Source organism: Halichoeres trimaculatus, unplaced genomic scaffold (assembly GCF_033239565.1).
Source record: "Halichoeres trimaculatus isolate MK-OKI-2021-1 unplaced genomic scaffold, fHalTri1.1 fHalTri1_scaffold_8, whole genome shotgun sequence".
Taxonomy (NCBI): Eukaryota; Metazoa; Chordata; class Actinopteri; order Labriformes; family Labridae; genus Halichoeres; species Halichoeres trimaculatus.
In genome coordinates this window covers 28,007,432-28,021,131 of record NW_027437186.1, presented here as the reverse complement: position 1 = coordinate 28,021,131, position 13,700 = coordinate 28,007,432, and the positions used below count along the sequence as shown (strand labels likewise).

The 13,700-nt window shown below is 41.4% G+C and overlaps 1 protein-coding gene across 1 annotated transcript; it reads left to right on the top strand.

Moving 5' to 3' along the window:
• The first annotated feature begins 474 nt into the window (after positions 1 to 474).
• LOC141795477 (opsin-5-like) lies at positions 475 to 10,396 on the top strand. The gene is made up of 6 exons (XM_074676372.1): positions 475 to 613; positions 3,512 to 3,717; positions 6,820 to 6,919; positions 8,609 to 8,713; positions 8,807 to 9,030; positions 9,944 to 10,396. The coding sequence occupies exons 1-6, from the start codon at positions 475 to 477 to the stop codon at positions 10,394 to 10,396; spliced, it is 1,227 nt and encodes a 408-aa protein (XP_074532473.1).
• The last annotated feature ends 3,304 nt before the right edge of the window (positions 10,397 to 13,700 follow it).

Sequence of the window (13,700 nt, the reverse complement as noted above, 5' to 3'; positions counted from 1 at the left end):
GGTGATGATATGTTGAAATCCTTTAAGCTTGATCAACATTTTACATTTCATAATAGACATTACTGTACTTATCTTTTTAAATTTGGATGTTCTGTGCAGCATTCTGTGCATTCAAATTCTTACACTGGGTTGATGAGAAACTTTTTTATCAGTGCTGATTCCTTATTGCAGTAGCTGAGGCTGGAGTCCGTTGGGACTTGCTGACTTGACATTCTCCCGTGTGCCAGGTTTTGCACCCAAAATTTCTATCTGCTTAGTAGTTAAGACATACACAGGATTACAGGTACAATCATTTGTGGACTGAGTGGTGGTGGTGATGGCAGGGGGGTATTAGCGAGTTCATCTAAGCTGGATTTACGATGGACTGACCGCTCATCAACTGGTGTCTCTCAGTAGGGAATACTGGAAGCAGAGGAGAGCAGAGCGACTGTACAGGACAGAAAGGATTCATGAGTTGGCATGGACACGCAGACCATGGAAATAACGCTGAAGGCTATTCCTCTGAAGGTGGTGAATATCCCATGGAGGAACAATAACCTCAGCACGCTACACTCAGACCCTCCTCTGACTGAACAAGGGGAGACTATCATCGGGGTCTACCTGCTCGTGTTAGGTGAGTCAGCCACGATGCTTCAGGAAAACATGTCAACTGTTTAATTTTTTTTTGTGGAGTTTAATTATTTTAGGAGAGCTTTGCCTTGTTTTGAACTCTGTACCATTATCACAAATAAAATTTCTGCTCCTCCTTAATCTGTGTAGTTCCTGCACTTGTTATTTATTTTGCATTGAAGCAGTTAACTCACTGATAGAGATAAAGAAACGGGAACAGTGCAAATATGATAAGTTATAACTCTACTCGCCCTGCCTCACTGTGCTAAACTTAACCCTACACCATTCAGCTCTAATCTTTGGCGCTATAAGCTTCTCACCTGCCCACAGTGGAGTGAAGAACTCTGCTCTTCTGCACTGTGAGCATAAACCAGGGGTGTCAAACTCATTTTCACTGAGGGCCACATCAGCATCATGGTTGGGCCAGATGTAACTGTTAAATTGTATAAAATGTAGCTAAATGTAACTAAATTTAAGGTAAAATAAATGAAACTACTGCTTCAAACCTGCACCCTCTGAAAAAGACTCTGCAGCGGGGGCATTTTCCTCAGCCATAACAGAGCTATCTTTCACTGCCGCGTTGTTTTTGGTTGTGGTTTTCTTGAACACATCCTGCTGCAATTGCAGTTTGCATTTTAAATCTTGCTCTATTTGTTGTTTTGCTTGAAGGCTCACTTTGGCAAATTTAACTCTGTGTTTGCTGTCAAAATGCCAACGAAGATTGTAATCTTTGACGACCACCACGCCTCATGGCACAAAAGACATATCAGCTTTTCTTCTTGAAGCACAAACATATATTGGCCTTCCCATCTTTCTTGAAACAGCCTTTATCTGCATCAACTTTTCTCTTCCTGGACATTTGGGGAACATTGTTTTAATTCTCAATTCCACTAGTTTGGAAAATAGCACTGATGGGAAACCACTGCGATCTAGTGGCAGGATGCCATCACTTTGGGGGTAACATGATCGGTAGGTATTATGGGAAACGTAGTTTATGGGTTAATTCACCCTTGTCTATAAGACCCTTTAAGCTCTCGTGGGCCACATATAATGGTTTGGCGGGCCAAAGTTTGACACATGTGATCTACACCATTAGATTTTACATAACATTCACATGTGCTGAATAAGCACATATAAGTAGCTTCATTCCCCTTTTCTCTAAAGTACTTGACTAAATTCTTCTGAACTCTACTCTGCTCTCCTCCGGTGGACTTTGCTCATCTCAATTCTAGTCTCGTATTGTTCCTTTAAACCCAGACCCCTCAACTCTACAGCTTACTCTGTGGACTTGTATCTCTATTCTGCTTCTTCAAAATGACGAATTGGTTTTGACGATCGTCACAAAAATCTGTAGTAATTTACTTTACGTATCCCAACATTTTTCACTATACTGTACTCTATTTTACACTCTTCAACTTTTCTTTACAGCCCTTTATTTTACCCTACTCCACTTCTCTCAACTCTACTCTTCTCTTCTTCACTCTACCATACTCTATTCAACCCACCGTTACCTTCACCACCCAACTCTACTTTGACTTTCCCCCTCTAATCTCACCTACCCAACTCTTTGATTCCCATCCTTGCTGTATTTTACTCTATTCTAATGTCACACTTAAAACCCAGATTTTAAACCTTGTTACAAAATCAAGTACAATGCACACAAATATACTAGTTTAATGCATTACTTAATGTCATACTAAGTTCATACCGTCGGCCTTCCAAGTGCTACTCCACCAATAAAAAATAATGATGATAATAATAAAATTAAATTAAAATCCTGGCGGGGAAAAAAATGTTCAAATTCCATATTCTTACTTCTATAACGGCATAGTAGTTGAGGGCTAAGCTATGGGGATAACAGAATACACCTGACTTTTTCAGATGCATATTTGATTATGATAGCAAGTGAAGATTTTAAACTACATCTGGTTAGGTATGAATAAATTATTCTGAAGATTTTTAGTAGATTCATTAATCTAAGATTTTTATGTTGATTTGACACAAGATTCCACCATTCCATTTCATTACTTTCCTTTTTTACACCAGTAGTCCATCACTACTTGAATCACCATGAGCACATTGAACTCTAATCCATCTTTCTGAGCTCCTAACTGAGTAATTCACTCATTGCCAGTGTATGCATCTCTCCTAAAGAAACACAAACAGGTTTAATAACACATTTATCTGTGACATCGGATCTCCATTCCACTCAACACTGTCTGTAATTTACAGCATCTCCAAGATTCTTAATCCCGTTGGAGGAAACTTAATTTTTTCAACCTGAATAATGCTATAAAAACAAGCATAAACAGCACTTGGCACAGAAACATGCACTGATTGAGAGTGCAGAATGAGGAAGCTGCACTGTTAGCATGCACCTGAGCAGTTCGGGGTTTGATGCCTTGCTCAAGGGCACTTCTATAGTGCTCAGGAGATTTGGCTGATACTTCATTAGCTATCAGCCCAATTAGCAATCTTAGTCCTTACAGGAGCATTAACCAGCAGTGCCCAAGCAGCCATCACCTTTCTCACCTGATTCTTTGCGGACCTTTCATTAAACCTTTCTCCAAAAATATGCAGTTTCAAACTTTTCCTATTGTACAAAACAGAATCAAACTAGAATGCTACTAACTCTGTCAGAGGTTAGTTGCTATTTTTCTTATAGTCAGTTATCCTGTCTCTTTCAATTCTAAATTTATTTTTTCACTTTTTAAAACAGGTAGAAATGTTAATTCAGATCCTTGATCCATTCATATTGAGTATTTTTACACTTATATACCATATCATACACATAAAGTTCCTTCTTTTTAACTTTCTTTACGCCGTGCTTCTGATGAATGATCCAAACTCCTGTAACTTCACCTTGTCTGACCCTACACCTGATCTCCGTCTCTCTCTGCAGGATGGCTGTCATGGTTTGGAAACAGTTTAGTGATGTTTGTCCTGTACAGACAGAGAGCCTCGCTCCAGCCAACGGATTTCCTCACTTTAAACCTCGCCATCTCTGACGCCAGCATATCTGTGTTCGGCTACTCCAGAGGGATCCTGGAGATATTCAACATCTTTAAGGACGACGGGTATTTGATCACGTGGATTTGGACATGCCAGGTAAATGCTACACCTTGTAAATAAATAAATAAATAAATAAATAAATAAATATATATATATATATATATATATATATATATATATATATATATATATATATATATATATATATATATATATATATATATATATATATATATATAAAACAGTGTAATGACTGTGCAGAGAAAAACGTGTATGCATTGCTTCTCTTGATCCAATCCCCATTTATAAAGTACATTAAAGGAGTCTGAGGGGGTATTACAGTAAATTGACAATGCATAAGAGTGTGTGTGTGTGTGTGTGTATGCTCCTTCAAAGGATTATGAGAGTAGCCATGTGGGCTGGAGTTTAAATCTGTAATCAGATTACCCCCATGGAGACCTTTAAACCAGGGAAACTCTTTGAGCAGAATGGTACCTGTCAACAAGCAAATAAGAAACTAATGAGGCTGCAGAGAGGCTGTTTGTTGCATAACATCACCACTAAGGTCTCATGTCGTTGAGTTTTACCACAACATAAAGCTGCGTTGAAATAAAAGATGAGCTTTTCAAGGAAGTGGCACACCTTTCTGTGTTTTCCTCCTACCACAGGCTCGGCTTGAAATGAAATAGTTGTCATACTTAAACTTGGAATTCATGCCGGGGTATTTTTCTTGCTCAAGGCTAGCTGTGCTGGAAACGGTGATACCCATGCTACAATGAAAACAAGCTGCAGAAAAAGGGGAAAGCTTCTGCCTCAGACGAGTAAAATTCTGAGTAGGAAAGACGGCAAACAGGAGTCTTGCCTCCTCAGGATGATCTCATGCTTCAGACATCCAAACCTGAGGTTTTCAGGTGGAGGAGAAATATTGAGATAGCAGAACGCCCCTCTTATTTCACTGTTCCCTAAGAGAAAGGGGGGAGTAAATAATAGGAAAGTAAGAAGCGACATAAATAGAGGAGGGAAGGAGCAGGAAGGTGAAGGAGACAGGCATGTGAGAAGCATTAACAGCTTACTGCATCGAGCATGATGGGACATGAACGGTTGAAAGCTGGGCCAGATCCCTGTGTTTTCACCCTGTGGGAGAGGATATTATTGAAATGATGGAGCCTATGCCAGCCTTTAATGCTGCACAGGAGCAAAAGAGTGCTAATTAAGTGTAAAGGAGTGTGAAAACATCACATAACTGTTAATTCGTGACTGTACGATGAGCTCAGCGGATCATTTCTGCACGCTGCTGAAGCTCCATTCGAAGAAAAAAACAGATAAAGAACATTAAAATAAGACCAGTCTAGACATTAGTTGTCTGTTAATCCCGTGAATGTGAGGGTGTAAAAACGTGATGACTGACAGTAATAGGATTAAGGCTAAGGAAGATCAAGACATTAACCAGCGAGAGACCTGAAGTGATCCATGTCACTTGGAAACGGCACAGCAGGCCACCAGAGCCTGACTGACAGAACGCTCCGTTTCCACCAAGTAGTCCGGTATAGATCAATACAATTTGGTATGTGATGGTTTTGTAAAGCCTTATCTTGTTTGCATTTCCACAGCCAACTGTACCCTTTTTGGTAGGCGGTGTGTAAGCTAGATGCCAATAGCGGCATCAGCTAAGAAATAGCGTGACAACATAGCAGCACAACACAGTGTACCCCACTAATAAATCCAACAAAGAAGTAAATGGAAAGCTATTTGGTGATGCCTTTTTTGAACAAAAAAAAAGTTCAAGAAGTCTTCAAGAATTCAATCGGAGATTTCACACAGGAAGTGACAATTCTTCAACGAATCAACGGACTGAAGTGTTTCTAGCTCCACCTTCTGGGGTCAGATCAGTATGTCTGGCACCCAAATAGAAGTGGGATGGTATGGGCTGGTAATTTGGCGACCTGTCCTGGTTTTAGTCAAAGGAAACGCCACAAAATGCGTGCCCTACCGAGACAAACTGGACTGAACTGCTTGGTGAAAACAGGGCTAAAGTGAAGCCGTGACTGAATGGATGCTAAACAGGTTTTTGGTTTAATCAGCTTTTTTAATAGAATAAAAAATGAAACCTCAGACTCCAGCTGGCCGGAGGTCCTGATACATGACAAAAGAGTCTGTCTGACTTGAAGGATGATAGAGCATGCAGTCAATGTGCAACAAGGGCACAACCAGGGCAGAACCAAAGCAGAGCCAGAGCAAGAGCAGAACTGCAACTGGTGTGTTCCCTGCCTGCCGGTGTGGCTCATGATCTCTCATACATCAACTTGCACAACCAATAGTCCTTTCCCCTCTGTAAGTCCTCAAACCTGTTGACTCCTCTCGGAGCTGATATTCAGGCAGGACACAACAGAATGAATCCAGTGTGAGTTGACTCATTGACTTGAATAGAAACCCATCTGATCTAGTGTTATGATGGAGTAGAGACACACCGGGGGATTTTAGCCTTAGAGGTCAGGGAGATTGTTTTTTACCACTTCTCTCTCATGACAAGTCGTCTTCTCATTTTGTGGCCATCAGCTCAGAGTTTATACTGCGGCACCATCGGGTGATTTCTGGTCTCCAGGTAGCATCGGAGTTTCTCTGCTTTTATTCTTTCTTTTAGTCCATCTATTAACATTGGTTTATAAAAGTGTCTACATGAGTCCTTAGTAATCTCTCTTCACATAGTGTGGCTGTAGTTTTGCCTTTTGAAGGCCACAAACTCAAACAGCTGATTAGTGTGCTGCAGGTGAAAGTGCATATGGTGCTGGGTCTGCAAATAGTGCAAAGAAATGGTAAAGTGCTACGCTGAAACCCAGATGAGTGCCAATGTCAAAGTCTCAGTATTACCCATTGCTCAGAAGCAATGGGTAGAAGAAGCTGAGCTGACTGATATCTGATATTGATGATTCAATTTGCAGTGACATGTAACTCATTCGACCCCTCTCCAAACAAACTGACATATCCCTTTAAATGCATGTCATTTTTCTGGGGCACTTTGACTAAAGACCAAGCGGGAAGAGCTCCTCAGCTGTGGCGTCTCCATCTGATAAAGCCCAAACCAAAACAAACTTAAGTTGAGTGAGAAAGCTCTGGTACCATTAGGTCTGAATCTTCTGCCTGAGGACGTTTGAAGATGTGATGTCATGATTCATTGACCTCCTCTTTGTTTCCTTCCAGGTCGACGGTTTCTTCACCTTACTGTTCGGCCTCGCCAGCATTAACACCCTGACTGTTATCAGCGTCACCAGATACATCAAGGGTTGCCACCCCAACAAAGGTAAGAGTCAAACCTCCTGAAAACCCGTTAGAGAGAGCCTCAGACCAGCGTCTGTGCCTGCCTCACATTCCTGCAGCTCTTATCTGACAGAACAGTGTGGTTTGGGGTGCTAATGAAACCTTATTACCGACTGCAGCTATGGAAATTACTACCATCCGTCTCCAGCAATTTCATTTACATTTCTCCACCGTGTCATTTAGTAAATTTGAGGTGACTTGTGCTATTTTTGGATGCTGAAGAATGTCTAAATTACATGGAAATTAGGCCGCCCTGTGTTGTCAGAATGGGATAAGAGTTTTCACTGCTTGTGGTTGTGCATAAAACACAAGCAGTATAAACCTGTGTGTGGGTTTTTTAGATTGGAGTTGAAGCCATGAACTCTGGTGGTGCGTTCAGGACACCAACAACTCTTTTATGTGCAGCTTTGAGTTCAGCTAACAGAACAAAGACCGATTGAGAAACAAAAGAGAGATAACAAATTCTTCTAGTAAAGTGAAAATGAGCTAACTTGGCTGTTTTTACTCACATGAAACTGAACATTTTCACCGAAATGTAGAACTTGAAATTGTAGAACAACAAAAATAATACTTGACATTATCAAGCATGTATATTTAAGTTAACAGTTAAATTAATCCATCTGCACATAATTAAAATCTATATGTTTTCCAGAAAAACAAAACATCTTTATCTCAATAATAAATATAAAGTAAAGGCAGCCACTGCAAAGGAGTCAGAGAGCCACATGAGACTCCAGGGCCGCAGGTTGCACACCCTTGATCTAGATGATGCATGTTTAGTAAATGGAGTTAGTGCAAGCTAGTTCAAGCAGGCATCTCAAGCTGTTGTGTCATCCTCTCTATTAGCATCCACCCAATTTCACGGCCCATTTTAGCTGCAAGATTTCTGTCTCTGTGGTCATGCCCGACTTTCCCGGCCACAGAGAAAAATTGAAGCCCTCTGCTCCAACTGGGTCAAGTATCAGGTCTCATTACTCCTTAAGATCTGCATCCAACTTCATCTACAAGTAGGGAAAAGATTCAAGGTCTGTTTATACTTTTTGCTTTTGAATGCTATTGACATGCTGCAATAATCAGTCCCCTTAAGAGGCACTTCTCTGTGCATCTACCATTAATTCCACAGTTGGTAATCTTTGTATCTTGCAAGATTACATAAGCTTTTGTTCAGAGAGGATGGATGGAGGATGTTTAGAGTAGGACACCAGGAAGAGAGAAGGACATGACACAGTGCAAAGAACTGGACTAAAGCTTACTAAGGATCAGAAACTCTGAGCTGTGCTGTATGTTTGAATGAAAGGTGCAAAGTTAATGATCACCATAAAGCTGAGTAATCTCTCCCTCTCACCCTGTGCTCTCATTTCCGTACAGTATATTGACATTAGATAAGAACGCGCTGCAGAAAGAGACCAAACAAACAGATTTCTCCCTCCTCCTGAACACAAAGCAACATGCACTTTGTCAACAGAGACTCCTTTCAGGCACAGATGTTTGCAAAGGCTGCTAAGATGAGAAAAAGGCCTCATTGTTCAAAAAATGTCACAGCCCTGACATTCATACCCCATCAGGAATGTTGCATCTTTTAAAGCCTCTCACTTTTCCATCCTGGGTTTGCCAGAATCATAACGTTTAACCTTTTCAAAAAACGTGGGAACACTGTTTTGTGTTTCTGCAGCTCACTGTATCAGCATGAACACCATCGCTGTCGCCATGATCTGCATCTGGACTGGAGCTCTCTTCTGGGCTGGTGCTCCTCTGCTGGGCTGGGGTAGCTTCACAGGTCTGACCTCACACACCTCACACAGCCTGTCAGGAAACAGAAACACCAGACTCTTTATCACAAACTTTAATCTCTGTGTCTGTCGCTTCTCAGATCGAGGTTATGGCACCTGTGAGGTGGACTGGGCCAAAGCCAACTACTCCACCATCTATAAGTCCTACATCATCTCCATCCTCATCTTCTGCTTCTTCATCCCTGTGATGATCATGCTCTTCTCCTATGTCTCAATCATCAACACTGTGAAGAACACCAACGCCATGTCAGCTGATGGTCTGCTCACTGCCCGTCAGAGGAAGGTGGAGAGAGACGTCACACGGGTAGGCGCAACCGCAAAAGACGGTCAATCTTTTTTAGTTTTTTTTTTTTAATTAAAACACAGATTTAGAGTCATAGCTATAAAAAAAAAAGAAAAAAACAACTTCGAGAAAAACAAAACAAAACAATATTTTACGGGAATATAATTTGTCAGTGATGCAAGGAGACATTTTTTTTAACCAGGCTGTAAATAGGTTCATTTCTGCTTTGAAAATGGCTTTTTTTGGCTTGGTGTGTAAGTGACTTCCGGTACTTCTGGAGCCAAAATTCTTGTTTATTTTGTTGGCTGTTGAATCAAAGTAAATGTAGATATGAACTGCTGTGTCTGGGATTGAGAGCCAGATCTGAGGTGCTGAAAATGCAGCAGATTCAGAAATGCAAAAATTGCAGTTTCCTTACGTGTCGTCGGAAGGCTTGCTCCAAAAGCCCAGGAAAGCCTGTTAAATTATTCACAACATACTCATTCCCTGATGGCAGATATCATACATCATCTTTAGTTGCAGCACATTCATCACAAAAGTGTTGTTTGGGATGGAAATCGTCGTGGAGACCACAACTTCACCTTAAACATTGCAAAGATGGGGCCTGCCTTTGTTTTTCTGATCTGATCAAACAAAGAGTGTGGAAGCCAACGTTAAGATTACATCAAGATCAGCTGAGTGATGATGGCCTCAAGCGATCAAACTCCACTGACTGTAAAAACATCCAGAGCAGCTATCAGGCTCCCTGCACACAGCCGTGCTCAGGCATCTCCACTGTAGGAAAAACTCTGATCATTGACAACAACCTCATGTAACCCTGCTCCAGAATCAAATCATCCCTTATAGCCTGATTAAAAAGTATCCTGTCTGCAATAAAACTCCTCTCATGTAACTCCAGTGCTGACAATTGCTCCCTCATGTCTCCACTCTCTAGATTTCCATTGTGATCTGTACGGCTTTCATCATGGCCTGGTCTCCATATGCCGTGGTGTCTATGTGGTCTGCCTGGGGCTTTCATGTGCCGAGCACCACTAGCATCATCACCCGCCTCTTCGCCAAGTCTGCCAGCTTCTACAACCCACTCATTTACTTCGGCATGAGCTCCAAGTTCCGTAAAGACGTCTCGGTGCTTCTGCCGTGCACCAAGGAGCGCAGGGATGTGGTGCATCTGCAGCAGTTTAAGAACATCAAACCCAAGGCTGAGGCGGTGCCACAGCCAGCATCACTTCCTGTTAAGAAGGTGGAGGTGAAGTACATCAAAGAGTCCAATCACGACAGCGACTCAGGGGTCAACAGCCCGCCTCAGACGCCCCCGTCTGACCCTGAGGTCAACATTGACCTGCCATCACACATTGAGACATCAGAGTACTGGTGTGACCGGCTCTGAGGACTTCACACGAACTGATGCTAAAGTTATGAGGGGAGATTATCAGTATTTTTGTATGTTTCTGTCTGACCTGTGTTGGTATACTATATCTGTATTGAATGATAATAAATTATTTACCTATCCCATGTCTACTCCTGATCTTTTTCAGCCCTCATGCACGGTCTTTTCCAGTCATCCTATAACTTGTTAAACTGATTCCTTGACATAAACACTCTTTGCTGCTGTATGAATCTTCACTTTCATCCTCTTTGCTCTCAGACATCACGCTCACCAGACGCCTCTCACCAGACGCCTCTTCTCCACGCTCCAGTTTCTTTCTCTGTCTGTTCATCTCTGCATGTCTTTTTTTCCCCCTCCTGTCATGTTACATCAAGTCTTTATGATATGCAGTGATGGATGCGCCAAGATATCACCGGCATATGAGTAATCAACTGACTCTTTGGGGTTTGAATTGGGCACAATTTTTGTGAGACGACATGCAACGACACAAAATAGATGGCTGTCTGAATTTTAGTTCCTCCAGAAGTTTCTAGTTGATTCTACGTCTGGAGAAGCAATAAAATAAGTTGCACTACATCTGGTGACCAGTAGAGGGCAGTAAGAAAGACAAAAAAGATAATGCAGCAGAAGGACATAACCTTTTGGGACAAGGAAGATTTAAAACACCTCGAACGATTGACTCAAAGAAAGGGAACAAATCATAGCTCAACCAGGGTTTCTGTTTAAAGAGCGACCGTGTCAACTGGAGACTTTCAGATCCCTAGATCCCTAATACTTATCTGATGAGGAGATTTGTATCAAAAAACTAAACTAGGACTCATTCTTGAGGACTTCTTCTATGTTTGAACAGTTGTTTAAAACTGAATATTTACTGACACGTTCAGCTGAAGGTCTCCAGTTTACAGGGTCACTCCTTAAACTGTATCACCAGGAGCTGACAGAGACATATTCACACTTTCAAGTTCAAAGAAGACCATCATCTAGGAGTTATTAAACCAGGTCATCATATTGAGGATGTACAAAGGAAAGAGAAAATAAAAACACGTTCCGCAAAGTTCCTGAATCTTTGAAGGTTCTACCCCCGGAACAAGATTGGTTCCTCTGGAACTAAATTTGGTCCCTGTTTCTTTCATAGAAACACAGAATTCCTCAGTTTATCTGCGCTGAAAGTGATGTTTTTAGATGCAGTAAAACATCTGGAAACACTGATCCATGTTCAACTCGTCAGAAACATGTGATGGCACAGAAATTTGCAGTTTCCCCTGTGCACCCGGAGGGCACTCATGCCTGATTATCTCCAATTGTCCCACATTCCCTCAGAGATATCAGGCTTCAGTAGAGCTTCAATTTATTTAAGCTCCGTGATGTCAGTCATCAGAGATCAGGTTGGAGAAAAGGCAGAGCAGGCAGGGTGAATCTTTTGATACAGACACTGTAAAAACTTGTTCCCTGGCTGAGGTGAGTTAGGACAAATTTTTCTGTTGACAAGCATTCAAACTAATGGCTCTGCTGAAAGAAACAAGCAACTCTGAAACAGCAACTCGGAACATTAATGGGTAATTATTCATCCGAGCCTTGAAGGTTTAATTCAAAGGAAAGTTCCTGAGGTGTTTCCTGCGGTTCAGTAAAGACCTTAATCACACGCACAATGAGCGCTTTTATCGCAGCCCTATATCACCCACAGGAAAACCATACGTACAGCCTGTGTGCCAATCTACAGAAACCAACAGGCTCTGACTGTTAGCAGGGCTGTATGAGTGTGTGTGTGTGTGTGTGTGTGTGTGTGTGTGTGTGTGTGTGTGTGTGTGTGTGTGTGTGTGTGTGTGTGTGTGTGTGTGTGTGTGTGTGTGTGTTTTAGGGGGTGCACATGAGCAGCAGACGACCTCACAGTGACAGTGGATGTGACGTGAGGTTTCCCAGAGAGGTGTTGATTGGTTTATTTGATGGAGGAGGAGTGATGCTGTGGTGAGAGTTTACTCTCTCCCTCTGGTTGTTTCTCTGTCAGGATCAGGCTGCAGGAAACACAACATGTGTTTGCTGTTGTGGATTTTGTGTAAGGCTGGGACTTTCTGCATCAGATGTCTTGTAGTTTAACTCTTTGTATATCTGCACTGTTACTTGAGTGTTTGAATCACTTTTTGATGGTTATATGTTGGTTACTTTTGAAGCACTTATAACAACATAAAAGATGAATTTGTTTTTGTTCCCTGCACTGAGATAAAACCACCTTTCCATATTGTGCTTAAAAGGCATATCTAACTGTTTTTTTCCAACAATTTTTATTCTAAGTCTAGAATGATTTACGTAGACATATTTCAATTTTATCTCCCTGTCTTGTTGCTTTCTTAAAGAAGTTATTCTGCTCATTTTCTGTCCTTATATGGTCCCTCTGAATGCTCTGTAGCAGCTTCAAATCATTTACAGCTAAAAACTCTTCTCAGCCACTACTTCATGCTGTTGTCTTTGAAAACCTCATTTCAACTACTGTCCCTTCAAGAAAGTTTGAAGTACTCAAGAGCCCAGAATTCCAGAAAACAGCTTTTTTAACACTTAGAATTGTAACAGCCAGCAGTCTAAAACCAAGCTTTCCAGAACATAGCATTCAAGAATCTGGCATCCCCAAACCCAGCACTCCAGACCCAAGCATTCCACAAAGCAGTAACTCTAGAACCCAGAATTCTAGAACCCCAGAAATCAAGATGTCAGCATCCCAAAACCCCAAATTCTTGAACACTGTATTCCAGCATCAAGCATTCTGAAACCTAATATTCTAGATTTCATTCCAGGAAACAACAATCGTTCTTAAAAATAATATTTCCTTAAAAAAACAAAACAAAAAAAAAAACAGTATTTTAAAGACCAGCTTCCCAACATGCAGTTTTTTTAAAGTTAGCATTCTACAACTAAGATTCCACAATTCAGGATCGCAGAACCCAGTAATTCCCAACCCAACATTCTAGAACCTAGTATTCTAGACACAATTCATCTAGCACCCAGTGCTCTAGCATCAAGAAGTCTAGGAGCCAGCATTCTAGAATCTGGCATTTCTGAACCAAGCATTTCAGAACTGAGAATTCTAAGACCTAACTATCAACATCCCAGCATTCCAGAACCTAACCTCAGAGAACCCAGCATTCCAGAAGCCTTTGATTTTGAAATGCAACAAAGTCCTGTTTTTTTAAATCTAAGATTTATTCTTTAAAGGAGTTTCACCAACTGGTGATGTCACCCATTGTGCAAATCTCTTGCTGATCACATGTGACTTTTTTTTTCTTTTTTTCATCAAGCTGTTCAGAGCAGCCTG